This window comes from Rhodamnia argentea, chromosome 10, assembly GCF_020921035.1.
Source record: "Rhodamnia argentea isolate NSW1041297 chromosome 10, ASM2092103v1, whole genome shotgun sequence".
Classification (NCBI taxonomy): Eukaryota; Viridiplantae; Streptophyta; class Magnoliopsida; order Myrtales; family Myrtaceae; genus Rhodamnia; species Rhodamnia argentea.
In genome coordinates, this window is record NC_063159.1 from 10522249 (window position 1) to 10549087 (window position 26839).

At 40.3% G+C, this 26839-nt stretch overlaps 5 protein-coding genes across 13 annotated transcripts; 1 reads left to right on the forward strand and 4 right to left on the reverse strand.

The window, feature by feature from the left end:
* Window positions 1–752: 752 nt before the first annotated feature.
* LOC115742691 (derlin-1.2-like) lies at window positions 753–3065 on the reverse strand. The gene is made up of 7 exons (XM_030677132.2): window positions 2870–3065; window positions 2636–2771; window positions 2460–2533; window positions 2157–2250; window positions 1672–1800; window positions 1413–1573; window positions 753–1146 (listed from the first exon to the last, which is right to left on the reverse strand). The coding sequence occupies exons 1-7, from the start codon at window positions 2884–2886 to the stop codon at window positions 912–914; spliced, it is 846 nt and encodes a 281-aa protein (XP_030532992.1). The 5' UTR covers window positions 2887–3065; the 3' UTR covers window positions 753–911.
* Window positions 3066–3680: 615 nt separating this feature from the next.
* Window positions 3681–7879, reverse strand: LOC115742617 (probable isoaspartyl peptidase/L-asparaginase 3). 5 transcript variants are annotated; one of them, XM_030677010.2, is made up of 7 exons: window positions 7723–7879; window positions 7285–7456; window positions 6538–6602; window positions 6033–6413; window positions 5877–5935; window positions 5170–5274; window positions 3681–4263 (listed from the first exon to the last, which is right to left on the reverse strand). In XM_030677010.2, exons 1-7 carry the CDS (start codon window positions 7774–7776, stop codon window positions 4023–4025), a joined length of 1077 nt encoding a protein of 358 aa, XP_030532870.1. In that variant the 5' UTR covers window positions 7777–7879; the 3' UTR covers window positions 3681–4022. The 5 variants fall into 5 exon arrangements, with proteins under 5 accessions (XP_030532870.1, XP_048127595.1, XP_030532869.1 ...); XM_048271638.1 differs by lacking the exon at window positions 7723–7879 and adding an exon at window positions 7559–7713; XM_030677009.2 differs by lacking the exon at window positions 7723–7879 and adding an exon at window positions 7550–7709.
* A 1473-nt stretch (window positions 7880–9352) lies between these two features.
* Window positions 9353–15601, reverse strand: LOC115742619 (uncharacterized Rho GTPase-activating protein At5g61530). Of its 4 annotated transcripts, none has more exons than XM_048271253.1 (10): window positions 15591–15601; window positions 13279–13389; window positions 12939–13201; window positions 12422–12484; window positions 12311–12329; window positions 11595–11693; window positions 11429–11506; window positions 11065–11309; window positions 10209–10368; window positions 9353–9804 (listed from the first exon to the last, which is right to left on the reverse strand). In XM_048271253.1, exons 2-10 carry the CDS (start codon window positions 13337–13339, stop codon window positions 9698–9700), a joined length of 1095 nt encoding a protein of 364 aa, XP_048127210.1. In that variant the 5' UTR covers window positions 13340–13389; window positions 15591–15601; the 3' UTR covers window positions 9353–9697. The 4 variants fall into 4 exon arrangements, with proteins under 4 accessions (XP_048127210.1, XP_030532875.1, XP_030532874.1 ...); XM_030677015.2 differs by lacking the exon at window positions 15591–15601 and adding an exon at window positions 14003–14161; XM_030677014.2 differs by lacking the exon at window positions 15591–15601 and adding an exon at window positions 13979–14145.
* LOC115742616 (hexose carrier protein HEX6-like) lies at window positions 15303–17617 on the reverse strand. 2 transcript variants are annotated; one of them, XM_048271252.1, is made up of 4 exons: window positions 17395–17617; window positions 16805–17127; window positions 15610–16709; window positions 15303–15526 (listed from the first exon to the last, which is right to left on the reverse strand). In XM_048271252.1, the coding sequence occupies exons 1-3, from the start codon at window positions 17525–17527 to the stop codon at window positions 15621–15623; spliced, it is 1545 nt and encodes a 514-aa protein (XP_048127209.1). In that variant the 5' UTR covers window positions 17528–17617; the 3' UTR covers window positions 15303–15526; window positions 15610–15620. The 2 variants fall into 2 exon arrangements, with proteins under 2 accessions (XP_048127209.1, XP_030532868.1); XM_030677008.2 differs by lacking the exon at window positions 15303–15526 and having other exon boundaries at window positions 15591–16709.
* A 2794-nt stretch (window positions 17618–20411) lies between these two features.
* On the forward strand, window positions 20412–23765 carry LOC115742597 (quinone oxidoreductase). Its single transcript, XM_030676982.2, has 5 exons — window positions 20412–20708; window positions 21153–21294; window positions 22006–22232; window positions 22472–22729; window positions 23192–23765. The coding sequence occupies exons 1-5, from the start codon at window positions 20412–20414 to the stop codon at window positions 23495–23497; spliced, it is 1230 nt and encodes a 409-aa protein (XP_030532842.2). The 3' UTR covers window positions 23498–23765.
* The last annotated feature ends 3074 nt before the right edge of the window (window positions 23766–26839 follow it).

Sequence of the window (26839 nt, forward strand, 5' to 3'; positions counted from 1 at the left end):
TCATGTGATGACTGCCATGTCGACACCGTTTGTTCTCTGCCGTCTATATAAGTAGTTTTTTAGTAATGCTCATTTATGAAACCTTGACGGAGGGTAAATGTGTCATATAAATATAAATATAGAATGTTTGTGTATCATACAAAAAATTTAAGAAAAATATGCGACGATAGGTATAAATTTTAATGTTTTTGATGGCTTTTGCCCTTGTCTTTCTAATCGCTCGATCTTTGTTTAGTGAATGGGAATAGAAATGGGTTTGATGCTTGTTTCCAAAGGGGTGCGAATTGGAAATTGTTCGACTCTTGGGGTCTCTCGTGTGGGGCTCGGGCTTGTGCAGAGACTTGGTCAAACGTCAACGCCCCTTCAACTTGGGTTGCAGATAGAGCGCGAGCAGACGACTTTTCAAACTTGTTTCTTTGATTCTTCTTCCCTTTCGAACGATGCACCGCGAGACCAATCTTTCATTAGGAGCCTCGCAATTGTCCAGTCATTTTCTTAACAACTGTCTTACATCTGCAATGGAAGATCTTCAGACATATCTGTTTACTGATAATGATGATGTGAATAAAATTAATCGACCCGTCTTTACAAACCATAACAATGTCCCCGCCGGCGGATCATCAAGTTTGGTTTTTGGTTTTCAACTTGTTGATTTGGCCAAAGCTGGACCGGATTCAAAAACTTGACAGTCCAACTTTGGCCGAGAAAGAAGAACCGTCAATCTTGGAGTTTGGTTTCGGATTCGGAACTTATAAAGGTTCAACTGTAATTTAATAAGTAGACATAAGTTTTAGCAGGAAAATTCAATTATAAACAAAAAGCAGCAGAGGAAAGGCAAGCTGCGAGTGAATATAATTCTTAACATAGTAAGGCCAGGCTATGCAGAGACCATCATCAGAAGAACATGGCGGCTAGCGACCACCAAGGCGATGACTTCTTCCGCGGAAAGCAACTCCATCAGCCGCCTCATTTGTCTGCTGCACCGGCACTTGATCCCTTGTCTGCGCTTGCTCGGGGCCGCTTGATCGGGTTCCCATTCCACCAAGACGGTGACTTCTTCCGCGAAAGGCAATTCCAGCAGAAGGGTCGCTCTGTACTGGCGCATTCACTTGAATCCCTTCACCCCAGTACGCTACTACCTTGTGACTGCCGATGGTTAAGGATTGGACACAAATATGGTTCACGTCGAAAGTAGCATAATACCATCACTGAGGATAAAGTTAGCAATCTCATTTTGTTAACCGGCTACTTGTACTTCGCACATTAACCTTCTATATAGAATTAAGGTCAAAGTATATGCTCCTCAGCTATAGGAAATTCATTGTGAAGCGCGCGCACACAGAGTAATGGAAAAAACGTGTTAGGACTTCATGCACTCAAAATGAAGAGAGAAGCATTCAGTGGGAGGATACACCCAGAGAGGTGTCTTCAGGATGTTCCTTCCACCGGCAAGAGGGTGGAGTACTGTTAGGAAGTAATATAAATGACCAGCAACCATCCCCAGAATGTCGGGCATTAACGGGTCTCCAAAGATCAGGTCTAGTGCTAGCAGCGCCCATGGGAGATAGAATCCCTTCAAGGACAGATGATCTAGGTTCAACAGATTTTCCTTTCTCTGGGAATTCAAAGTAAATTAATCAGATTATACCAAAATAGAGATTGCAACTTTACCTTCAATGAGACGACACCGTAGAGGTTGATTCGGGCATTTGGGAATTCGCGGCCCCACATGTAGACAATCATGAAGACTAAGGAAGGTCCCATGAAAGGAGAATACAGAGGAGGAATAGCTGCCATTACCTAGCATCAACTTGTAACATCTCAGTGTCCAATTCTACAATATCAGTATCCAATTCTACAATATCAGTGTCAGAGGAAGGCATAACAAACAGTTCTAAGCAACATGCTGTTAACTGCGTTGCCTGAACTTACGAATTTCTGAAGTGCCTTATGCGACAAATGCCATGTTGCTCATTTTATTATTCCTTTATGGACATGCTTCTAAATGATCAAATAAAGCAGCATTATTGACAAATGGCGAGAACCGTATGTCTTTGAATATGCTGAATTCAATTATCCCACAACTATTTCAGCTTCCCCTATTGAGTAGCCAAGCAAGAACATAGAGACTAATTAAGACATTGTGCCAGACATACTAGAAGTGAGAGTGCTCCGAAGATGAACATCCAAACGTAGTCAGCTGTCCTCTTGTCAAATGGACCTCTCTCTAGTGCAACTCCATATTTTGCTCTGCATGCCATTTAACAGTCAATTAAACATGCCAAAAGATATAACTTCCTAAGCTAAAGGATCGATGAGAAAATCATGACAGTACTTCGAGACCGTGTCTAATTGATTGGCTTACTGTTTTCTTTTTTTAAGCAGCCAAACTAGAAGCAAAAGATCTGCAATACTACAAATTGCTCTATCGGAGATGGATGAACAGTTGTTCTACTCACATTATAATAAGCCGAAAGGCAAACGGGAACGAGAATGGCCCGAGAAAGAAGAAGCTGGTGATGAGCCTCCAAACCTGCATCCATTGAAGAGCACTGTTTACGATCAAACTGCTGAATATAGACCCAATATCTGGATATATTCAGCACAAACACACAGAATCTGGCGATCAACTCACTTGGAAACGTTTGAGCACAAGTTCATACTGGAGAGCTATAGTCCAAGGCTTGTAAAGACCCAGATAGAGGGCCGCCGTGGTCATCAGGCATGCTACTCCATAAGTCTTGCTCACCGGTGGCAGCGACCGGTAATATCTGCAACATTTTATGGCAGGAATTTCAGTGAATGGTAATCCTATGTGCAATCCCTATCGAAGCTAGCACACAGAGAGATTGAGAGACAGAGAGCTTACTCTCCTGGAGTAGACATTGGTGAATTGAAGGGATCAATGGAAGTGATCCGCCGGAGCAATTGAAGAATGGAAGTATAATAGCTAAAGAAAGATCGATTTTTTCTTCTCTTTTGTCATTAGATTGAGTGACGCTATGGAAATTCCAAAGGAGAAGACTTCGGGTCGTCCATCACAAGAAGAGCAAGTCACGCTAAGACAAAGTCTTCCAGCTACAGTTCAATTGCATTGGTTGGCCCGCCGGACTGGAGCATACGCTACGCTCATCCAAACTTAGATTTCAACCTTTGGGTTTTAAATGACGTTCAATAGTCCAACTTCATTTTTAACCTATCAACAAGATAAACACATCTCCACAATGATAATAATGATAAAAAAAAAAAAAAGGCCATCAAGGTTCCCCTGCTGAAGTATTGAAACCGATCCATGTCTTGCTGGTGCAGCCCCTGAATGTTGGGCTATTTCTTGAATTTCAGAAGTGAAACTTTTTATTTTTGTGCTGACTAGAAGATGTCCAAATTCGACAGGTGCTGGGAAAGTCGAATGGGACAGTGATGTAAGGGATATAATCAAGGACAAAGAAAAGGCTTCATTACATCCACAATCTATATTGCTCCGATTCCCTGGAGAATTTGACATTGAATGGATACAGCTTAGCAGTACAAGGTGGATAATTAGTTTCGAACAAAGAGTTCAATCCATGCTTTAGGCAAATCCTCTCCATTTTCGCGGGTGTCTTTTGAAAGACTCGCCGCTTGCTTGCATAGGTGGGATTTATTAGAGATTTACTTCCGCATGGTGGAGTGATGGTCCATGTAGAATTCATCTTTGTCGATCTGCTCACACGACTGTATATTAAACATAACATAGGCAAGGAATCACATGTATCAGGTTGAGCTTCAATACAGTGTAATAATCAGTGTGAGATATCTACCAGAGTCATTATCTCCACTGCAAATGCTCATATTACATGCTTGTCAACACCAACTGCAACCTTGTAAAGGAAGGGCAAGAAAATTGCAAGGCCAGAGTGCAACTTCCTCGCGCATTTATGAGCCAAGCCAAGCCATGGATGCTCTAATACCAGCATGATACTGGTTCTGGTTTACATTAGCCAGCAAGGACAATCTCACATGGAAGCATATTCAGGCTTTCACTAAGTGGACATGCTCACAGTGGAAGGTCGAACAGTGAAAACTTCCACCTCCTCCATTTCCATGCTTCTCACTGAGTACTGAAATGTCCATCCATGGCAAGCACCGGCGTGCTCGCCTTCTTTATTGACAGCAAAAAGAGCTCCCACAAAATCTGGATACTTCTGAGCGATTCGGAGGATAGCATCCTCAGCTGCAAGTTTTGGTTCCATGCCTCGTCTCATACTCTCAACAACTTGATAGCTGCAATCACAGAAAGGACATGTGACTCTGTCAAGGTCTCACTCCATCAGAACATCTTACTATCCTTGTTGACTGAGGCACACGGGGACTATATCAGTCAACAGAATCTTAGCCTGAAGGATTGAGTTCCTCATTTAATCTCGTTCTTTTTATCACAATTCCTTTTTCAATCTCAGTAACAACCCTTAAGGAAACTAAATTCAGAAGTATCTTTAGATAGTCAAAAGAAAAAGAAAGAGCCAAAAAAGATCCCATATTCCTACTTCTGTTTACCATTGTATGTAGTGGCTCAAAAGCTTTATCGCCAGCTAGTAGTCTACAGTTCTACACTCTACAACCACAATCTATTGTAGTCCACATCTCTTGTGCGGTTATGTTTCTAGCCAAAATGCTGCTCACCTACCTTCAAATTCTATCGTCCATATTTCATAGGTGGTTATGTTACTGATACCCTAAGCTGCTCATCTAAAATTGCACACCCACAATTGACCGAAGATGATAAAACCATATTTTACACCAGGCAAGAGAAGATTTAAAGTGTGAGACATGCTTACAACTCTCAATTGTGTAAGACAAGCACTTAAAATCATAATAACTACAAATAATCATATTAGTTCTTTTTTTTCTCAGCCCAGTTCACACTAATTTGCATTTTTTTTTCCTCGAAAAAATGAAAACAGGAGCTACCTTAGATACCAGTTCCTTTATTGGGAATATGAACAAATTGTTTCATAGAATATTTAGATTAATTATCCATTGATGTAAATGTAATCTAACCCCAAATGAAACATGATCAGAGTACGTGATTTACCAGTCTTGGTACACACATCCCAACTCAAGTCATTCTATGTGACAAAAAGTAACGAACAATTTTAGACATAAAAGAGAACTGGTTTGAGAAACTACCACGGCAAGAAACGCATCATGACATCACCGTCCCCAGTAGCCCCACAAGCCCCAACATCATTGTCGGCATATGCTGAAGATCCAGCAATTGGTCCATCGCCAACCCTACATTTTTGCAGAAACTTCTTTACCAATCCCAAAGATGCAAACTCTTGACATAACCACAAGATGGACACATGTCAAACTTCAACTCTGAAAACTCCCCTTAAAAGCTCCAATTTATCGCCAAAACTCCATATTCTGCCAATACGTGACCAGAAAGACCTTTTAAAGGTCTTCTGATAAGGAATACTTTCTCTAGTTGAGGAATAAAAAAATTAAAGAGTCATTCAGAAATGAAGTGGTCCCAAACAATTAGATAGTCTTTCTAGCTGGTTTAGTACAATTACTCAAAACTTTCACATTCCTATGCTATGACAGCTAGAAGAGAGAATGTATTCTAAAAGATTAGAGCCATATGCTATGACAGCTAGAAGAGAGAATGTATTCTAAAAGATTAGAGCCAAGGACGACAACAGTCATATCAAAAATCACATATGCAAACAGGTAACATTTCAGTGATCAGAACATTATCCAAGCCAGTTTCTTTCCTCGACTGAACATACCAGACTCGCTGATCTAACAAAGTGATAATCAAATAATGTGAGCCAGATACTTTAGGCACAGTTCAACAAGCCAATCACAGGTAAACATTTAAAAAATATTACCTTCCGGGGATTTTGAATGCGGCGCCATTTGTTGATGTGCCCACCGCAATGAACCCCATCTGCAGTTGCACAAAATAATTAAGTTGATTAGAGACAACAAGGGCAGACTAAGGCAGACAAAATCACCAACAAAAGGTCTCTACAACAATCTCCTACTTTATCTATTACAGCCATGGCTATGGTGTCGTGGCTATGAAGTCCAACTCGGGCTGGACTTGACTCAATGGTTCCCACGGGGTTGGCTTGTGCACATGAATTTGCAGTGTCCTTAGGATGATAGGGGCCACAACTGTCAACGGACAAAACATTTTTTCGAAAATTAGGTTGGCAGAGATCTTCTTTCCATTTTGTCCACTTATTAATAGACTCCGGCGAACTCAAGTTCGTTGGTCCAGGAAGCCCCATTGAAATGGCAAAGGCTGAGGCCGGCTCTCCGACAAGCAAAGTATGTTGGGTATGTTGCATCACCAATTTAGCAGCTTTGATGCCATCTTTTACATACTTCATCGCTGCAACAGCTCCAACCTCCATCATTACCTAGGCATATCCTTGGCAAGAAAAGAAAAGACAAGGAATGATGAGAAACCACTCAGATTTCATCGTAAGCAACAACTGCCAAAGAACTCCAAATAGTGAAGAGAAAAACCAAAACGGTAGGTACCCCATCCATGACAAGTGCGTCTATAGTAGTCTCCCCATTCTCATCGGGGCTTCCACCTGGCCCCACTTCACAAAAGGGACAATGGTTAGAGAGAACACTGACGGACTCCCAACCACTAAGTTGATTCTCAGAGAGAGAAACATTTGAGGTCATTCTGGAATATCACAGAAATAAACTATTTTGATGAGATATCAAAATGGATTTCTTTCGCTTTCCCATACATTTTCAGGGCCATACTTACTATAAATGAATTCACGTGATCCACCATTTTCTTTGAACTTTATGTACATGGCCAAGATTTTCAGTCCAGTTATGATAGACAGATACACAATGAACTTGCTTCATGAATAGTAAAAGAAGATTCCATGAAATTGTACAAGAATTTGTTTAAAAGAAATATAACAGAAAAGAATCTTTTGGAGCAGATAATTAGCAAACCAGTATTTTCACACTTAGCACATTTTCAGCAGCTTATCAACATTCAATCCTAGGATAAATGACTCCAGCTCCCTTCTTTCGATTGCTACTTGAGCAGGCTAGATAGCCAAACAAAACAGGGAAAGCTCTGCTTCCTCTAAAACTCCTAGACCAGACCTTAACCAAACAAAACTGCTCTTAAATGCTAAAATAAGCAATCAATCTCTTATTTCCCCCATTCAAGCTCAAGTAACCCAAATACTCCATCAAATAAAACTACAAAGGAAACATCAAAAGAGTAGACGCTCTCATGATGCCATGCACATGTACCTGTACCATCACACCGCAACTCCTCGCAGGCTGAGCAACCCTCCACGACTGCATCCACCGCCGATAAACCGTGGTCGACAGCTGTCCAAGCAGCTCTCACGGCCTCCACAAAAGGCCATGTGCTCACAACTAAGGGATATCTCCCTGAATCCCCAACCCGGTTTCCACACACCTGCGAAATTTGTGATCCAATGCTAAATAAAGTCAAGCAAATTAAATTCCTCCCTTTTCATAAAAAAGCAACAGAAATGGACATGCGCAATACGTGATCAACCCAGAAGGGTTGTTCCCGGAGTCGACAACTATGTCGACGGACGGATCCCAAATTGGTTGACCAAGAACAACGACAGTGAACTGGTATCGAGATCCACAAGGCAGATGGCATGCAATGCCATCGTGGGAATTCAAGCACAGTGCGAATAGGTGAGGTTCATTTACCTCAGAGAGAAGCAAAGCAACGAAGAAGAAGCAGTGCAAGTACGACGAAGGCATTGGTGAAAACCAACGGTGACGCGTGGCTTCACGAGTTGCAGGCGATGCAAATGGCTTCCGACATTTTCGTAGTCTCCAATTTCCATCGCCTGTCGGGCTTAAGGCCCGACTTCCATGGCCCGGTGCTTACATGCAAATTTGTCCCGCTTGCTAAAGCCCAATAGTCATTAAGAGAATTAATTGTATAATAGTCTTTGGCTAACTGTTATGTTAAGAGTATATTTTTATTATAAAAATTAAAAATTAATTAATTAAAAAATTTTGCGAGGTTTATTTTTTTTTAAGAATTGTGGTTTCACAATATACTGTTATTCTCACACTCATTCAAAAAATATTATTCTAACAAAATCCAGTCATTAAAAACTTTACATATGAAATTCAGCCAATCAGGAAATCATGAATTGCAATCATGAATTACCTATAGCTCGTTTAAATTAGGAAATCATTGATTGGAACTTTCATCTTATTTTCCTTTGTTTTTTTTTTTTTGGTACTTTGAGAATACATGTTACAAATTCCTAAACCAGCATGAGGGATCCAAAATGGAAGACAAAGTTCAAAAATATCTTATGTATTCACTTCTTTATGCTTCCACCAATGCTATACTGATTCTTTTGGCTCCTTACAACTTGTTTCTGGCAGTTTCTTGTTTTTGCTTGTCGGTAATCCGCAAGACCAGTTTTGCCCAGCAAGAGTGCGGAATGTTTTAAGAACACGAAGGTCGTTTATGGCGAGTCGAAACCTGAAACCTCCAGCATTCAATCTTAAACGCATCCTGCAAGCATTGCCGATGCCGATGGCTTGGCTTATGGTGGCAATGAAGCGTTGGCAGTCATGGCAGATCTCCGGGTCACTATCGAAGAATTGCAGTTCTGAGCCGGAGTTACTGCGGGGGGGGACAGGTAGACGTCACTGCAGGTATGAAGGCGAAGGAACACGTTCACGACAGTATGTTTGGACTCTTCACGTCGTTTGGAAGATGTTCGAATTCTTGAACTGATTTGAATCCTGCGAAGCTCTAACTAGATGCGTCACGCCATGTACAGTTAGTTCATCACAAACGTCGAAACTGCAGTACAGTGAAGTTGTAGTATTGGGTGATTAAGTTGACATCGAGTTGGATGTTCCGGCTCTCCGGATGAATTTTTACTGGGAATTGAAAATCCTCTGTACACCACGTCGTGCGCGACCGACCCACGGCGCGAGTTTCGAGCATTTATTTTTTTGAAATTTAATTAATTGATATATATTTAAAATCAAATTTTAACCAACACAACCTCGTTTTGGGTTTATTTTTGTTGCTTTAACCACACCAGTACCACATAATAAAGAGAGAGTAATAAAAAAAAACATCAAGTTAACATTTTCATTTAATTAGACGGAATCAACGAAAGAACTTGATTGTATCAATTTGATTAGTTTTAGAATTTAATTACCCTTTCGAAAAAAAAAATTGCGTCTTGAAGTTGTGCGGAAGGCAGTCTAGGATCATTTCAAATTGTGACTTGAGATGCGGGGATAAATTTTGTCCAAAAAAAAAAAAGCTCTCTTCTCCTTGCCTAGTGTGCGAACAACATGCAGGAAAGCTTTGCCTTACTTCAACAGAAGCCAAACTTAAACAAATCAACTGCACTCTCCAAAAAACAAAATCTTGATTCACATGCCAATGCGCAGAAGCTAGCACGAGAAGCAGAGTAGGCAAAACCAGTTAAGTTCATTAGCGAGAGAAGGCAAATGCACAACCTTGATCTCAACCCATGTACATATCCATATTCCAGAACCAAGTGATCGAGGAAACCGCTCAGTAATAGACAGCTCCATATCCAGTTGTTGAGCAACTCGTGCGTATAGCTTATAGCTTCCTCTTCGCAGGTGTATTCCAACTGGATCAAAAATCGAAGGCCTGCCCATCCGACCTCCTTCATCTCCAGCTCGTCGCATTTGCATCTGTAAATACAGCATTATGATGTTCTATGAGGTTCAGAACAACCTCAATAGTGGCTGCCGGGTCATCAGCTTCTCCTTCCTCTGCGAGCATTGAAAACGACAAGACATGTGAGAAGTTGAATGGAGAAAAGGTTATCACTTCGCAAAACTCAATTGCTGCTATTCATGTCCCGCTGTCACTGACAAAGCTGATTAATCATAATAGAATTTCCTTTGGGTGGACCACATCAACATCATAGTTCAAACCACCAAAAAAGTTCTTCAGACTTGTTGATTCATTTCCAGTAATATTCTTTTAAGACTTTTGAATTCATTCTTCACCATATACTTCTCTGTCTCTTCTATTTGTACGTATAGACCTCTATAGGATGCCAAATCTTTCGAAATACATAAACAACCAGACAATATCTTCCCACTATAATAACACCATTATCGCTAATTGTAGACCAAATTGAGACAAATTACCAGACATATAAACTTCTTACCTGCGAGCATGTCCCAGGCATTAATTGCTGCAGCTGGGTCTACATTTTTAGGAGGGCTTCCCGATAGCTTGTTCCAATATTCCCTATAAAGCTCGGGGTTCCTCCCCTTCTGCCACATCAAAACTGGGGCCATATCAACTGCGAGGCTCTGAGCATCCATCTGTGCAGAAAACCAGTCTAATCAGATAGGTCATTACTTGCCAGAACTTTGTCCATTTTCTGATGACAGTAACTGGACCAGATTAACTTCTATGAAATTTTGGCAGCAGAGCTAAAGCATGCCGCCCCAATGATCTCAAAGTTAAGTAATTGTTTGGCACCTCAGAGTAGAATAAAAATCGATTAAAGGCCCACAACACCATTAGATTAGCCAACAATACAGAAATGTGAACAGCTGCTTTGGAACTGCTGAAACTGGCATGGTGGCAGCAATTCACTGTTTGAATGTTCATATTCCCTCATGTAGCTCAAGAAGAAGAATGAGCCATACCAAAACAAACCAAGGGTTCCCCCCATATTCCAGTGATGCCTAAAGACGACGTCCATCCATAAATGACGAAACTGAGCAACCTTGACAGTGCAATACTAGTTATATCAGTTCTTCCTTATAAGATCATCATCTAATTTTGTCTACTGATAATAAATCGGTGAGAGAATTACAAGGTATAATTGCTAAAAGCACTAAAATGTGGAAGACTTGTGTACTAGGACGCTCTTTACTTGCTAAAGGCACCTAATTTCCAAATTAGGATGGTAGACAGCATTACATCAATCTCCAATATGTTTTACTGCCAATAAGAACAAAAATAGGAGGCATGCATGCATGGGGGAGAGAGAGAGAAAGGGGGGGAACCACCTTGTTAAGATGTGAGTTCTGGCTGACGCGGAGCAACAGTGCTGTTATATATTCTAGCGTCATGTAATTTGCACTGGGAAGTCTCTCTAATATGCTTCTTGTTGCTTGTACACTAGAACGAGCACCTTTTAACTCTTCATAGAGATCAAAGGTTGTTAGTGGCTCGGGAAGACTTGCAAGGTAGCATTTCGCAAGTATTGCCACATCCAGTGGATTTGTATCATTGGGAAGTGAGGCATCTGGGTCTGTTCAACAAAGGAAGGTATTTAGCACCTCAAAAACTCTAAAGTAATTGAAAGCCAAGTGATATTATCGATCAGAAATGTTGAAAGTCAAATCTGCAATGATGGAACATGTGATACACCTTCATTGTATGTCATAACCAATTGCCGAATAACCTCCTTATCTCCTTCAGATTTGAACAAATTCTGAGAACTGAGCCCTAAAAGTTAAAACAATAGACGATTTTACCATTGATGCTTCCATTGATGTGACAATAATCCGGAAAAAATTCACATATCCATAACCACCTGAACTTATAAGATAATCGGCACATTTGATCAAAATATTAGGAACAGGCCTGCTGGATTGTTGACGTTGCACTGTGATCTCGATCGGGACGCCAAACGCTGCAAACAAAGATTAAATATGCAACTGTGACTCTGCGATCTAGTAGAAAGGCGTCGGAGAAAGTTACAGCAATCTAGAAGGACAGTTCAAAGGTACTAGATGTTCCACAGGATGATCAAGCAAGAAAAAAATTTTGGCCTAATATTGAGGAGTCACGTGATTTATGAACCTCCAAAGACAAACGTGCTTGTCATAACCTTTTAGACAATTTGAAAAGGAGTTCTGCGTTGATAACATAGCATGCTCTAGTATCCCCTTTCTGGATCCCCGAAGAGAATATTCAACCCACTAAGAGCTGTCAAGTAGCACCATAAGAGCTGAAAGTGAAGGACTACCTTCTTAAACTCCCTCTCTTAGATGGAAAATTTAATGGAAGAGAGAGGATGGGGAGGTGGGGATGAAAATTATACTTCAGGGCCTAAAACTTTGTCAGGTTGATTCATACCACAACAATCCAGACACCACCACAAATATATAGTTACCATACCCAAAAATGAAAGATGCCTCGAGTATTTCCAGAGACAAATATCTTGGTACTTTGAAAAGAGAAAAGGGTTTTCAGTACAAGCAGAAGTAAATGAACTGTATGGCCAAGCCCAAGATGAAAGTCAATTACCATCCGTGTTAGAAAATCCCTGCAGCAGCAAGAAAACACGTCAGAAACTTCCAGTTAATACACAGAATGGATGAGGGTGTAATATATGCAGTCAGCCTGATAATTCTTTACCTTCTGCCGTCTTTCCATATCTGTAATAATGGATTTACTTCTCTGCGCAGTCTTTTTTGCCACCTGAAGAATCATTTCTTGGATAAGTATGTCAACTTTAAGAATTGTACACTAGGAAACCAGAATTGTTTATATCGTATATTAACTTCAGTATTGAATACATGTAAAATGGAGAACAAGTTTCTAAATAATCGAAGTCACAAAGAGAGATCAGGTTCTGCAATGGTAAACAACTGAACTCTATTTCAAGATCACAGGCAAGAAAGAGACCATCAAGAGCAAGACCCTTTAGAATCAACCAGTTAGGTTTGATCCATAGGCTGCAGGAAGATAAAGCCAAACTCAGTTTAAGGATGTTTAGACTGTGGAGTTACTCTTGCTTTGTATGCAAGCCACATAATGACGCCTTTTTGTATTATCTAACAATAAATGGTGATCTTGAAGAACTAAGTAACAAGTGCTGACTCGATGAAACCACTAAGATCATCAAATAAATCCAAGTCTCGACACAACCTACCTCTTCGACTTTCGTCTTGCCAACTGCAACTTTATCCTTAGTGCCAGATATACCCTTTCTCAGAAAAGAGCCAGTCGAGGCAGCAGTTTCTATGAGACGCTCTTGGACTGCATGTCTCACCGATGGTTGCTGAAGGAGTGCCCATCGGCTTTTCACTGCTGATCCAACCCTTCCTGCAATATCAGCAACATTGCCTTTCGCATCCTTTGCTACCTCACCAACAAATGTTCCAGCATTCTTCCCTGCTTCTTTAAGTCTCCCACCTAAATTTGCACCTTGAAGTCTAAGCCATGCCCAGTGAAACGACAAAGTAAGCTTGAACAGAAATCATAAGGTATACCTGATGAAGAAAAGAAGCCCGTCGCCCTGTCGTGCCATGGAGCTGACACCGCTGAAGACATTGGGAAGTGGCAATTGGCACTTCTTTCACACGCTACGAAAAAATCTTATCCTGGATGAATGCGTCAAACATGTATCAGAAACACAGACAAGTAGACCATTTAAGAACAACATTGAGCTCCCAAGATAATCTAACTAAAGGCTGCTCGATTACCCAGTAAAAGCTAGAATCAATCGTCTTAGTTCCTTGTCTCGCCAGAAACCGATCGACTATCGAAAACAAAACAAAAAATTACTCCAAAATCAATTCTACTTGCAGCTGCCCTGAGGCGCCCTATCGCTCAAGCATCAGGGTAGACCACAAGTTCAAATTCAAGAATAAAATTACGAGTCTCGATATATCTGCTGGCAGCGTATTGGATAGCCACCATTTTAGCAGTCAAACACGATGCTTCTTATCGGGGATTTCTCAGAGGCTTTGAACGAGTCGAAGATCCTCGTTTCGCCATGCGCGAACAAGTTTTAAGATTTTCCCATGAGTCGACATCGAAACGACAAAGCAGCGATGTACAGACAAAAGGAGAATAAAAAAACACCCTACCCAAGATGTATCTACAGATGGAATCAAAGGAAACTCACGGAACACGAAGGCAACAGATTAAAACAAAAACAGAATCGACGAAAAAGACGGAGAAGTTCACCGTAGGCTCAACGATTCAGTCCACCTCAAGGATAGCTTCTTGTTCTCTTTCTGTTGCGACAAGGAGAGAGCTTCTTGTGCGGTTTGCTGCGAGAGAAACGAACAATTGGGGGAGAGAAGAGAGAGAGAGAGAGAGAGAGAGGGGCTGTGGCGTAGAGAGAGAAAAATTAGATTCTGGCATGCGTGGCTAGCCTTGAGGTAAGCAAAAGGGTGCGCGTGACAGACTTTTCATTCAACGATGATTATTACCGTAATAGCCCCTTTCGAAGAACCTAATCCGGCTTATTTGACCACACAAAAAAAAACTAATTTCGCTTAATAAGCTGATTAGTTGCCCTTCGAAAAATCAAGCTCTTGCGACAGGAAGATATCACACTACCAACGGCAAAGGTGGTCTCTTTAACTGTAATGAAAACTTTGGCCCACGCCATCATTTCCCGACAGCACCGAGGACTCGGAGTGAGTATTTAAATAATATTATTCTCCGAGATATGATAAGATAAGGTCATCGAAATTGAATCTAGCCAATTTTCAAAGGGATAGGCTCCATGATTGCCCATCTTTGAAATTGGGAGCTGGGAGCCGATCCGATTGGTCCCGAAACGATCCGACCTGAAGGGAAACTCGAGAATCGATCTACCAGTTTTTTGTTTCGTTTTTTTTGTTTATTTAATCACTCTATCGTCATGTGCATTATCTTTTGAATTATTATTAATCGGGACACTATAATGGACTGCATATGTTAGAATGCTCAATCTCATTAATTGTTACCGAAGTTCTCAACTAAGAGGCTAGTTGTTTGGTTTTGAGCTGAACCCGTTCAAGGCCGAGAATCGAATTAATTAAGGCTGGTTTTCAAACTTTTTACACGGAAACCGAACCAATCCCCATGTGAACCAATTATTCGTGGGTTATACTAGCCCGATTGCTATCCCCTAATTTCTCCTTACTAATGTCTCGGCAAAGAAGATCCTATTTTGTGTGACAGCACAGAGATATTATATCTTTCTTGATTGCTGAGAGATATTAGATACTTCCGGATTACAAATGTATCACGAGTAAGGTAAGATATTCTAAATTAGATACATGAAATTAACATATTATTGTCACGTGGGAGATTGACAATAAACTTTTGAATTAGTAAATCTCACATAAGATTTTATCGTCTCACTTAATATGTCAACTCGGCAAAATCAATCTTAAAATGCCGAGCATCACCCTGTACCAGATGTTGGTACTACACACCATGCACACTCCGTGGATTATTACCTGCATCGAGCATGATGTTCTTTATGAGTTGTACATGTAAAGACGCCAATAGGACCCAGCCAAAGTTCACTAGGCCCGGAACATAAATTGAAGGAGCCCAGACAAATGCTTTCCTTCTTGGGCCCAATTTTATCTAATAAGGCCCAACTAGTGAATGGAACCAGACTGATACATTAGTTGATGGTGTCGTGTCTGGTCCGGATTGCTTGCGACTTACGAAGTCGACCAGGACTTCTCATTTGCTCCACCAGTTGAACATGACTTAGACATTCGGAGAAAATTGTGTTCAAAATGTTGATGAATCAATTCGAGCATGCCAAAGAAAAAGTAAAGATCACTTTGACCACAAAGAGAGTTTACGACCATGAGAAATTTCATGCCGAATTCGGGTCATGGTCCTTCCAATTACTCGTCTCCTGCTCTTGGTCCACAACTCTCTTCCAAAACCAATGTTCCCTCCAAACTCTGTCCATTTGCTCGATGGGGATGTTCTTGGTCTCCGGCAGCAGCAGGTACACGAATGCAGTCATCACAGCCACCCAACCCCCGAAGAAGAAGAAGATCCCAGACTTCAGGTGGCACAACATTGCTAAAGACGCTTGAGCGACTGCGATGGTGAAGAGGAAGCTCACTGCGACCGTGATACTCTGCCCTACAGATCGGATCTCTAGCGGATATATTTCGCTTGGAACGAGCCACCCTAGAGGCCCCCAGGACCAGCCAAATCCAGCAACGTAGATGCAGATCGACAGCAATACCGCATAGGCATACCCTTTGCTCAATCCACCGTGATCTCCTAGCTTAGCCGCCATTATTCCTCCAACCACTACTTGCGACACAAACATCTGAATGCCCCCGACGAGGAACAAAGTTCTTCTGCCTAGCTTGTCTACTATGAGCATTGATATGAAGGTCGAACTGCAACCGATGACACCGGTCACGACTGCAGACATGAGAGATGCACTTTCCCTCAGGCCAATTGTCCGGAACAGGACTGGCGCGTAGAAAGCAATGACGTTGATTCCTGTAACCTGTTGGAAGAATGGAATGGCCATTGCCATGATTAGCTGAGGCCTATACTTCTCTTTCATGATTGTTCGGAAAGGATGGCGAACATTCTTCGTGTTTGAGTCTGCTTTGATGAGATCATCCAGCTCTGCCTGAATGCTGGGCGTGCCGCGCACGAGTTGCAGCATGGATTTGGCCTTCTCTTGTCCGTCATGGCTTTGGATGAGGCTGCTGGGTGTTTCCGGGAGGAAAAGCGCGCCGAGCGTCAGGATTGAGGCCGGGACCGCACCCATGGCGAGGGAAACTCTCCAACCCCAGCCGCCTTTAATCTTCTCGGTTCCATAGTTGATGAGGTTAGCTGACAGAGCCCCTATTCCTATCGAGAATTGGAAGCCATTGTTGAAAGCTCCCCTGTACCTCGGCGGTGCCATTTCCGAGAGATAAAGAGGAACTGACTGCCAATCCAATCCAATCCAATAAAAAATGTGGAGAAATGGTTAAGCAATGTTCTAACCGATCAAAAACCAGATCATGTTTCATGATGACTAACCTGATTAGCGAAACCGACCCCGACACCAAGGAGAACGCGGCCTAATATAAGCATGAAAACATTGGAAGCTGCACCTGCAAGGGCTGAACCGGCGAGGAATGCAGCTCCTCCTGTCAATATCGATGGCTTGCGTCCGAAAACTCTGGTGACGAAAGATGCGAAGAAGGAAGCAAAGAAGCCAGCGATATAGAGGGAGGAAGTGAAGGAGGTCAACAATTGGCTATTGAACTTGCAGTAGTTGCTGGTCTTGGTGTCGTCATTCATCTTAACATAGACTTCATGGAAGAACCTCTTCAAGAACGACTCCATGGAGGTCACTCCACCTTAGGAATTATTTGCACACTTATCAGAAACGACATCGACCTAACCTTACAAACAATTCAATTTTAGCAAACACATTCTTTTAGCAAACTAACAAAGAACAGGGGTGTGCTTAATAGCGTTAGGAACTTCATCTAATTAATCAGCACAGGACTGCTTGGCGGTCGAAGAACCACCTTCAACATTCATCGAGAGCTAGCAGAGAAAAGGAAACGAAATCACTGCACTTTCCTTTTATCCAAAAACTGGCAAGAAATGATGGGACAGACCTGAAATTCCAATGTCATAGCCAAATATGACGCCTCCCATGGCTGCCATCAGACACGACAGTATGACAAACCAAGTTATGTTGCCATTGTAGTGCCCCTCCGCAGCCCTCGTTACTGCAAATCCCACTGCCATAGCCTTCTTCAAACTTCCTCACAAGCACAGAGAGAAAAGAGAGAGAGAGAGAGAGAGAGAGAGAGAGAGGAGTCTGTCTTGACTTGTAGTGACGAGGGAGATAGGGACCAGACCACGTCGAAGAATATTCAAACTAATGTTATGTAGAATACGAGCAAAGATGGCGACATGAATGGGGTCGAGATTGACTATCCAAGTGGTGATTTTGTTTCCATATGAACTCCTTTGTCAGAGGACGAAAGGTGATGATTTGTATAAAATATCAAGCAAACATTGACTGAATCGAAAGAAGCCGGTAGGAATTTCCAAAGGGTGCTTCTTGGTCGAGCTTGCACACAAGCATTCCTCGGACATTGAAGTGATCTTTCGGCAACGTCTTGGCCAAAGAAAGTAAAATCTCGCCTCCCTGCACAAAAGGGTTCTGACACTCGAGCCATATGGGGACTGAGAAAATGGATGGGAATCGAAGACCATTATCTTTTTGAATTTTCCTGCTGGTCCAAAAGTCTTTTGTGGCCCTTGAAAGTTGTGAGTTTGATGCATACCCTTATCCAATCTGTCATGTGGGACCGTGGTATTTCTTCTCTTTGAATAAGAGCCATTGGACGAAACTTTCTACATCACCCTTTTTGATTGGTAAGTCACAACCATAGACAATCACCCAAATGTCCACATCTGGTGATCCGTAGATCGAGGTGGTTTAGTGGAGGGTCGAAGAAAAATATAACCCATGTGGGTATGCCTAACTTACTTAGATATAATGATTTAACTGTTGATATCGCAGATAATTATCCAAAAAATCCTAAATATATTGTGCATCGGTCAATTCAATCCTAAAATTTCCAATTGTACTAATTTAATCCTAAATCTTTTGAAGTTTTGCCACTTTAATCCTAAACGTATCATTTGAATAATTGGTTTAAAGTATTACATTGACGGATTCTCAAAAGGTTTGGGATTAAATTAATACAATTAAAAAAGCTTATGACTGAATTGGCTGCTCTAAAATATGTTTATGACTTTTTGAACAATTTTCTCATTGATATTGTTTTAAATCGTTCTTTTACCCGATCTTATTTCCAGTGATTTTTATTTTTACCTTTCTATTTTATATATTTTACAGTTTGTAACTTTTAGCGTGAAACATCTTGAACCTATTTCGATATACTCAAATTGATATATAGAACCATCTACGACTTCTTCATAATTCCTGGACAATTGAGAGTACTTTTTTTTTTTAAATCTTCTTCAATTCTGAAGTAAAGTCATGAACAGAAATATTTTATGTATTCCATGCCGGCATAAGTAACTAAATTTCTTATGCTGGTGCAAATGTACCCCTCACTTCACTAGCCATTCATATAAACATGGTCATGAGTTGAGCTGCTCAGTAGGCTTCTTTTGGGCTTTGGCTAGGCTTGATCAACAGCCATCAAAGCTAGGCTTGAACGTCCCTGAAAAATGTGGTACAATTTTTCGTGGATAACGTATTAAGCCTAACCCGGCTCAAGCCCAGCCAATGATCACCCCTTCATTCGCAATCCACATTCATGTGTTCATGATTCAGTCCGGCGGTACCGTTCAACAAAAATTTAATCGATCAGTTTGAAGAAACAATTAACCCTAACTCGAACTGGACCGGTTCTTCGATTCGTTATTGGTATGTTTCATTTCCAATCATTACCATCAAGTTGAGATGCAAACAACATATGTAACACATACTTAAACTATGTATCTTCCCCGAGAAACGAAAACTAATAGAGGGACGCATCTATTTCTACACAACCATTAAATTCGAGAAGGAGTACAGTCACACTTGAATCAAATTTATCATCCATAAGTTGAAAATTTCTAATTAAACTAAACTTAAATACTTAAGAATTTTGTCACCTAATAGTATAGAGCAATACTTGATAGGAAATACATAAATGACTTGACTACATTATAAATTCTATTAGTCGAATGGAGCGTTTGTTTTACAAAAAGTTAGTGGTTTGCACGTTTTTAAAAAATAAATAAACGCTTCAACAAATTAATCAAGGAAAAACAATTTTACCATAACTAAAGATAATATATATATATATATATATATATATATATATATTCATTGACGATGTAAAAGAGTTACAACCCTCGTTTTTTTTTAAATATATATTCTTCAACCATGGTTGGACTCGGTTTATCGTTCTTTAATTTTTGTAAAGGTTAAGTTAATATCACGAAAAATCTCAAATTGATTCACTTGTGATAAATTTACCATAAATTATTTTTTTTACCACGAAAATCTCAAACTGGTATACCCGTAATAAATTTACCCCAAATTGATATACTTGTGACAAATTTACTCTTCATTAATTTTCGTTAAATTTTACCATCGAATTGCTGAATTGGACAACACGTGACAATTGACAGGTGTATTAATTTGGGATTTTTACTCTCTGCTTGTCACAAGTGTATTATTTTTGAGTTTTTAGTGGTATTAATCTAATTTAACCGAAACTAATGGAGAGTAAATTTATCACATGTGTACCATTTTGAAATTTTTTGTGATTAAAAAAATAATTTAAGGTAAATTGACACAGATGTATTAGTTTATGGTTTTTTATGGTAAAAAAATAATTCGGAGTAAATTTGTCACGCGTATACTAGTTTGAGATTTTTGTGATAAAAATAATAATTTGAGATTAATTCATCATAAATATACTGATTTGAGATTTTTTATGGTATTAACTATTTTTATAAATATTGATAAACACATCCTGCCAAGGTTTAGAAGGTGTTTGACTTAACCGGGACGTTAGAGTTACTGGTCCTTGGGCATGTCCAGTGGCCTTTTTTTTTTTTGGTCGAAAACGTCCAAGTAGCTTTTTTATTTTGGTCGAAAATGTCCAGTAGCTTCACCGGCTTGCGAATAGGACGCCTCCAGAATCGCCTCCCTTTGCTTTCAGTGTCCCCTCAGTCTCAGCTGCTGCCACGCCGTTTTCTTCGATCCCCTCTTCTTCTTCGGCCACCGCGACAGGATCCGACCAACAACGTCGGTAAGAGCAGAGCCATCCACTTTCCATCGCTCTCCACCTCTCTATCGACTCAAAACAGATCGTCACTGAGAGCGGTTGCCACAGCTTCGGCGTCCTCCGAAATGGTGAAAGCTATTAGGGTTCATGAACTCGGTGGACCTGAGGTCTCTCTCTCTCTCTCTCTCTCTCTCTCTCTCTCTCTCTCTCTCTCTGTGCCTGTGCTTTGTAGGATAGACAATGGACATTCGTGTTGACTATTGAACTTCTCTGTTTGCTTCCTTTTTTTGAGTTCGTGAGGTTCCCTCAAAGTCTTAAAATTAGCATTCTAGTATATTTTAGTGAACGGGAGTTTGGAGCAGTCCAAAGTTGCAATCTTGACTTTGATCGAGTAATGGGTTAGTTGGGGAAATACTCAGCGCTACTATAGGTAATGGGATTGACATTGAGAACGATGACTGTATCGGATCGGAATTTTCTTGAAACCAAAATCCAACATTTTGATAGCAATTTGCTTGTAAAATTGCGCAGCCATATGCCCTGATGCGCCATCTCTGATCCATGCTAAAGTAAAGGTGCATCTTTTGATTGGCTTTGTGCAATTGTGGTAGGTCTTAAAGTGGGAGGATGTGGAAATAGGTGAACCCAAGGAGGGAGAGATTCGTGTGAAGAACAAGGCCATTGGGGTCAACTTCATCGATGTTTATTTCTGTAAAGGGGTATACAAGGCACCCACCATGCCCTTCACACCAGGTTCGTTTGCTGTTTCCCTGTCAGAATTAGATGGACTTAATGCGTCAAGCACAATATTGATTGTTGTTGCTTGGAATTGATTGATAATATTGGTTCCAATTGTTAACAATTTGCAAAGGCTCAGAGAATGTCCGTTGCTTTAGATGAATATATGCATTCTTTGATCTGTTTTAAAATTAATGCATGCTCTTGTTTGATCATCCATGGCGACATTGCGGTGTCCCTTTGGCTCTTTTATGTTTCTCTCATTAGGGGCAAATGATAGCTCATGAGTCATTACATGTGCTCACTCTCTTATATGTTGGGTTTGTCTGCAGTTCCATGGTTACATGAATTCCGAACTTTTTGTTGAAGTACTTGACTTATATGAGACGAATAATAGTTATCTGTTTGAGATGTAATAATAGCATTTATGATTAAGCAGTATTCTGTAACTGTTTTGTAAGATTCTGGAGTCAAGTTTTTCCTTCTGTCAGCTGACTAGTTTAACTCAAAAATATCATGTCTACTCTAGAGATCATGCTTGAATAGGCAATTGATCCACCGGAAATTTGTCAACTTGTGCAATGTCTGCAATGGTAATGGCATCTTTGTGGAGCTCTACAAACTCATTCACATTTTATGAAGTGTCAATAATGGATTCATCTTGCTGATGATGGGGTAACATGTTGAGTGGATTATACATTAGTGGATGATTTTCATCTGTCGCAGGCATGGAGGCTGTTGGTGAGGTAGTAGCTGTGGGACCTGGACTAACTGGCAGGAAAGTTGGAGATATTGTAGCTTATGCTGGCGGTCCAATGGGCTCATATGCTGAAGAGCAAATTCTCCCAGCAAGTAAAGTTGTGCCTGTTCCTCCTTCTATTGGTCCAGTTATTGCAGCATCAGTCATGCTGAAGGGCATGACAGCCCAGTTTCTCCTCCGCCGCTGCTTTAAGGTTGGCTTTATACTCCTCTTACGGCATTTGTTTGTGCAAGAACATCGAGATTTATCATAGGTATATATATGTTGGACAATAGGTGAAGCAATTGGTTATGCTTTGCTTTTAAGGTGTTACCTACATTCATACAATAGATGATTTTCTATCATCTTTTTTTTTTTTTTTTCCCCCAAGTGTTGGAATGAAAGCGGCCTTACACTCTCCCCATTTAAGTCTTGACTATTTACTGTGTTAAGGTTGAGAATGGACACACAATCCTTGTCCAAGCTGCAGCTGGTGGAGTTGGATCCCTATTGTGCCAATGGGCTAATGCCCTCGGGGCAATCGTTATTGGTACTGTCTCAACTAAAGAAAAGGCAGCTCAAGCTAAGGATGATGGTTGTCATCATGTTATTATCTACAAGGAAGAGGATTTTGTTTCTCGTGTTAAGGAGATTACATCAGGCAATGGGGTTGATGTTGTCTATGACTCGGTAGGAAAGGACACATTTCAGGTAATTCAGTTAAATGTCGCGCTTCCTGTTGGTTTGCACTCTATAATGATTTATGGTAGAATAGAAAAATGCTTTCCTCCACGATCTAGAAAATGCTTTCCTCTTCTCATCAGCACTTCTCTGAAATTGGTCAAAATCTTGAGGAGAGTCCAATGTAGTGTTTGAGCGTGGGACTCTGTCTATTTCGAGTATCACATTGCAGCATGCCTTAGGAATTTAGTTATCCTTCGGAAGTCTAATCCATCAACAGATGCTAATTGCTGGAAGAATCTGTCTGATTTAACCAGGCTTAAGCAGATAATAGCCAGTAAACATGCTGCATGTGGCTTTTCTCAAAGTGGCTTGATCTGATGCTTTGTCTGGAAGATCTTGTTGGGGTACAAATGAGGTTCTGAACTGTGTAGCCAAGTGTCACTTTCGTATATGTTCTAAAAAGTTTCACAAGACTTATCGATCATGCAGGGATCCTTGGAATGCTTGAAGATTAGGGGCTACATGGTGAGCTTTGGGCAGTCCTCGGGAACCCCAGATCCAGTTCCATTGTCGGCTCTTGCGGCAAAGTCCCTCTTTTTGACAAGGCCTACCCTCATGCAGTACACCATCAGTCGGGACGAGTTGCTGGGAGCTGCTGGAGAGGTATTTGCCAGCGTCGCCTCGGGTGTCCTAAAGGTTCGCGTGAATCACACATACCCACTGTGCGAAGCAGCGAAGGCACATGCCGATCTTGAAAGCCGGAAGACATCCGGGTCGGTCGTGTTGATTCCATAGGGAACGCAAAGCAGTTAAAAGTCCCTGTGTGTTAGTGGTTGTCGAGGCTACTCGTAGTGCCCTCGAGCCCCTTGTAAGTTTTCTATGCCGGGATATTTCTCTTTAGATGATTAGCAAGGGCCCCTTCCTTTCCTGGAACAATTGTGGTTCGCGCGACTTGTAAACAATCTCAAATGTGAGAATGCATCTGTGTTCTGCAGCTCCTCTGCTTGCCAGTAAAGAATTTTGTGATTATATCTGGAAGTTGGTCCTTCGGTTTTTTTCGCCATTGATGTTGGAAACATGCATTTCCGTTGTAACGCACGGACGAAAATATCAAATCCGACCTCGTTTATGAAATTACTTATTTATTGAAAAAAGAAAATCACCCGAAACAGAAACATACAATAGCAAAAATTACCAATTGTGGAATGAATGAAAGAACGATAAAGTTATAATCGAATAATTTGCAAAGTTTGCATTACTAAATTTACGGGAGTTGCTCCATCAACTTGAACCTAGTTACTTGTTGGTAAATGTAGTTAAAAGTATGATTATTCTCTTGTCTATTAGTAGTGTCAGTAACTTTGGCATGTATGCTATTTAAATTTATATCCACTAAGCGTGGAAAAATGCCTTCTAAAACACGTATCTAGCTTGAAAGTTTAAACCCAAAATTTGACTCAAGTATTTGTATAACAGAAAATGAAGAAAATAAAACTTTGAATGCTATCAACTTTTTTCACGAATTCAATCCTACTTTAACCAACAGAGGCTTTGGTCGTTTCGTGAAAAAGGAAGTCGTTCTGGAAAATATTTTTCAAAATATCATTTTTCAGGAAAATGACAATATTTTTCGATGTTCGGCTTAAATCAAAAAATGAATTGAAAATATTTTTCATCGTTCAGTAAGAAAAATCAATTTCCTTCGTGCAATTCTTTTAATAATTTTCTATTATTAGTTTTTACTTCTTTATTTTTTTTCTTCTTAAAATTTTTGAAATTTTTTTCTTTTTTTTCCTTTTTTCTCTTTTCTTATTTTTAAGTTTTTTTTATTAATTTCCCTTCTTCTTCGACCGGCCGCAAAAGAGGCTTGAGCCTTGCCACGAGCCGACAAGGTTCACCGGATTCGGCGATGCTCGAACTCAAGCGATGTTGAGGCTTGCCTCTCCCGTAGTCGGTCACCGACAAAGGAAGAAAAAAAGAAAATAAAAATTTATTATAAATAAATAAATAAATAACTACTAAAATAATAAAAATAAAATAAAAATAAAAACAAGGAAAATAAAAAATAATTAAAAAATAAAATGAATACAAAGGAGTGGAGGAAGGAAATACGAGGAAAAATGTCATCTCAAAAAGAGGAAATCAATTTTCTCAATTTTAAATGTGTTTTCCCCATGAGAATAAAATATCTTTCTTGACTCATTTATTTTTTTGTATAACGAATGCTGAAAAATCCGAAAAAAACATTTATCCGAACGGAGGACGGGTGCTTATATGTTTTTAGTTGGAATTTGAAGAAAACAAATGAAGATAAAAATATGTCGTCACAATTTTTTAACTAACACGTAACTTTTTAAATATAAAAGTAGAATCGAACATCACTAATTTTGAAATTTGAATCATCACCTAGATGGCTGCATGACCCGGACCCTGCGGCGTGTCAATATAGGTGGATTTAAAAATAAAAAAAAAACATAGGTGCGTTAGTTTCCTATTTTTTAGAGGGGGAGAGGAGCTCTGACCATCGTACTTTTTTTTTTTGTGCCGAATAAGCATCGTACTTGACGAGATTATAAATGTCCGAAAAGTATAATAGGAATATATTTCAAGGTATTTCGTCGTAACCATTCTTCATTCTACCGGTTTAATGCATTTATAAATACGTTTGAAGATACGTTAATTTTATCCATTTGTAAATTTTTCAATAAATGACAAACGTCCAAGGACGATGAATCGCTAAATCAATACTAGTTAGAAGAATACGGGTCATAACATCGTGTGGCAATCACAAAGGAAAAGTTAGGCATCCCTTGGCAAGCACGTGAGTTATGAGTGAAGTTCTTTCTCTTCCGACTTGAGCGTTAAATAATAGATTAGTTGACTTAAAGGTTTTTTTTTTCTTGCGTTAGAGATTGACTTAAAGGTTAACTCTCATATTAGTAAAACTCCACGCAATTGTTAAAAGCATGTATAAGCAAAAGACATGTAGAACAATTGATAATTTTAGTGATTTCAAAGAGAACGAGTTTTAACGCAATTCTATATTGGATTGCAATAGAAGTTGCAAGTTAGAAGAACAACGGGACAACTGCCCTCTTGCAAGCCGTATCAATAAAAAGTCACTCAATTAGACAACTAAACCATGCAAGAACTGGTTCAGCTCTCGGGAGCACAAGTGCACAAGAAAATTACCAAAAAAGTCTTACACATATTGTAATTACGTCAATTCGGTCTTAAGCTTTTTTTTTTTTTTGGCCGATTCAGTCCTATACCTTTGGCAATTGTGACATTTTAGTCCATCCGGCAAATTTTAGTCTGTCGGCATTGATGTGGGCGCCGACCAACAACCGAATATTTTATTACTTTTTTGAATTCTATAATTTTGTTACCATTTTTTTTTCTTTTTTCTTTCTTTTTCTCTTCCCCCTCCCCTTCCTACCTCCGGCCGGTCGCCATGCCCCGGCAAGGGTCGACGTCGCTTTCGTAGGACGAGGTAGCGATGGCGAGGTCGAGCCTCGCCCTGTCTTGGCGGAGCTCGACCTCGCAAGCCCAAATCGGGGCTGGCAAGGCCAAGCCTTGCACTGCCATGGTAGGGCTCAATCTCGCCGTCTTTGCCTCCTCTAGCGACAAGGAGGTCGACCCCCGCCATGGCCAAGCGAGGCGGACCTCGTTGACTAGCTGGAGGTAGGGAGGGGAAGGGGAGAGGGAAAAAAAAGGAAACAGAAAAAATAAAAGAAAAAAATATTAAAATATTATAAAAAAATATTAAAATATTCGATTGCCGACCGGCATGTCAAAATTCGTTGGATGGACTGAAATAGCACAATTGTAAAAATTTTAGGATTGAATAAGCAAAATTGACATAGTTGTAATAAGTTTATGACTTTTTTTGTAACTACATTGCAATTTGAGAGTGTTCGATTTAGCTTTAGCATTATTCTATGATCATCAAGTTAAGTTTCCTTTTAGGGTGGCGATATCTTGAATTAGATCCCTTAATCAAATTTAGTTAGAATCTTCTCAATCCACCATAAACATGAACAATCATGTGGGACGGAGGCCATAAAAGTATGTTGAGAAAATTCTTTGCTAGCGGTTTAATCGGAAGATGGCGATGCTCCGTAACATAGGACGTAT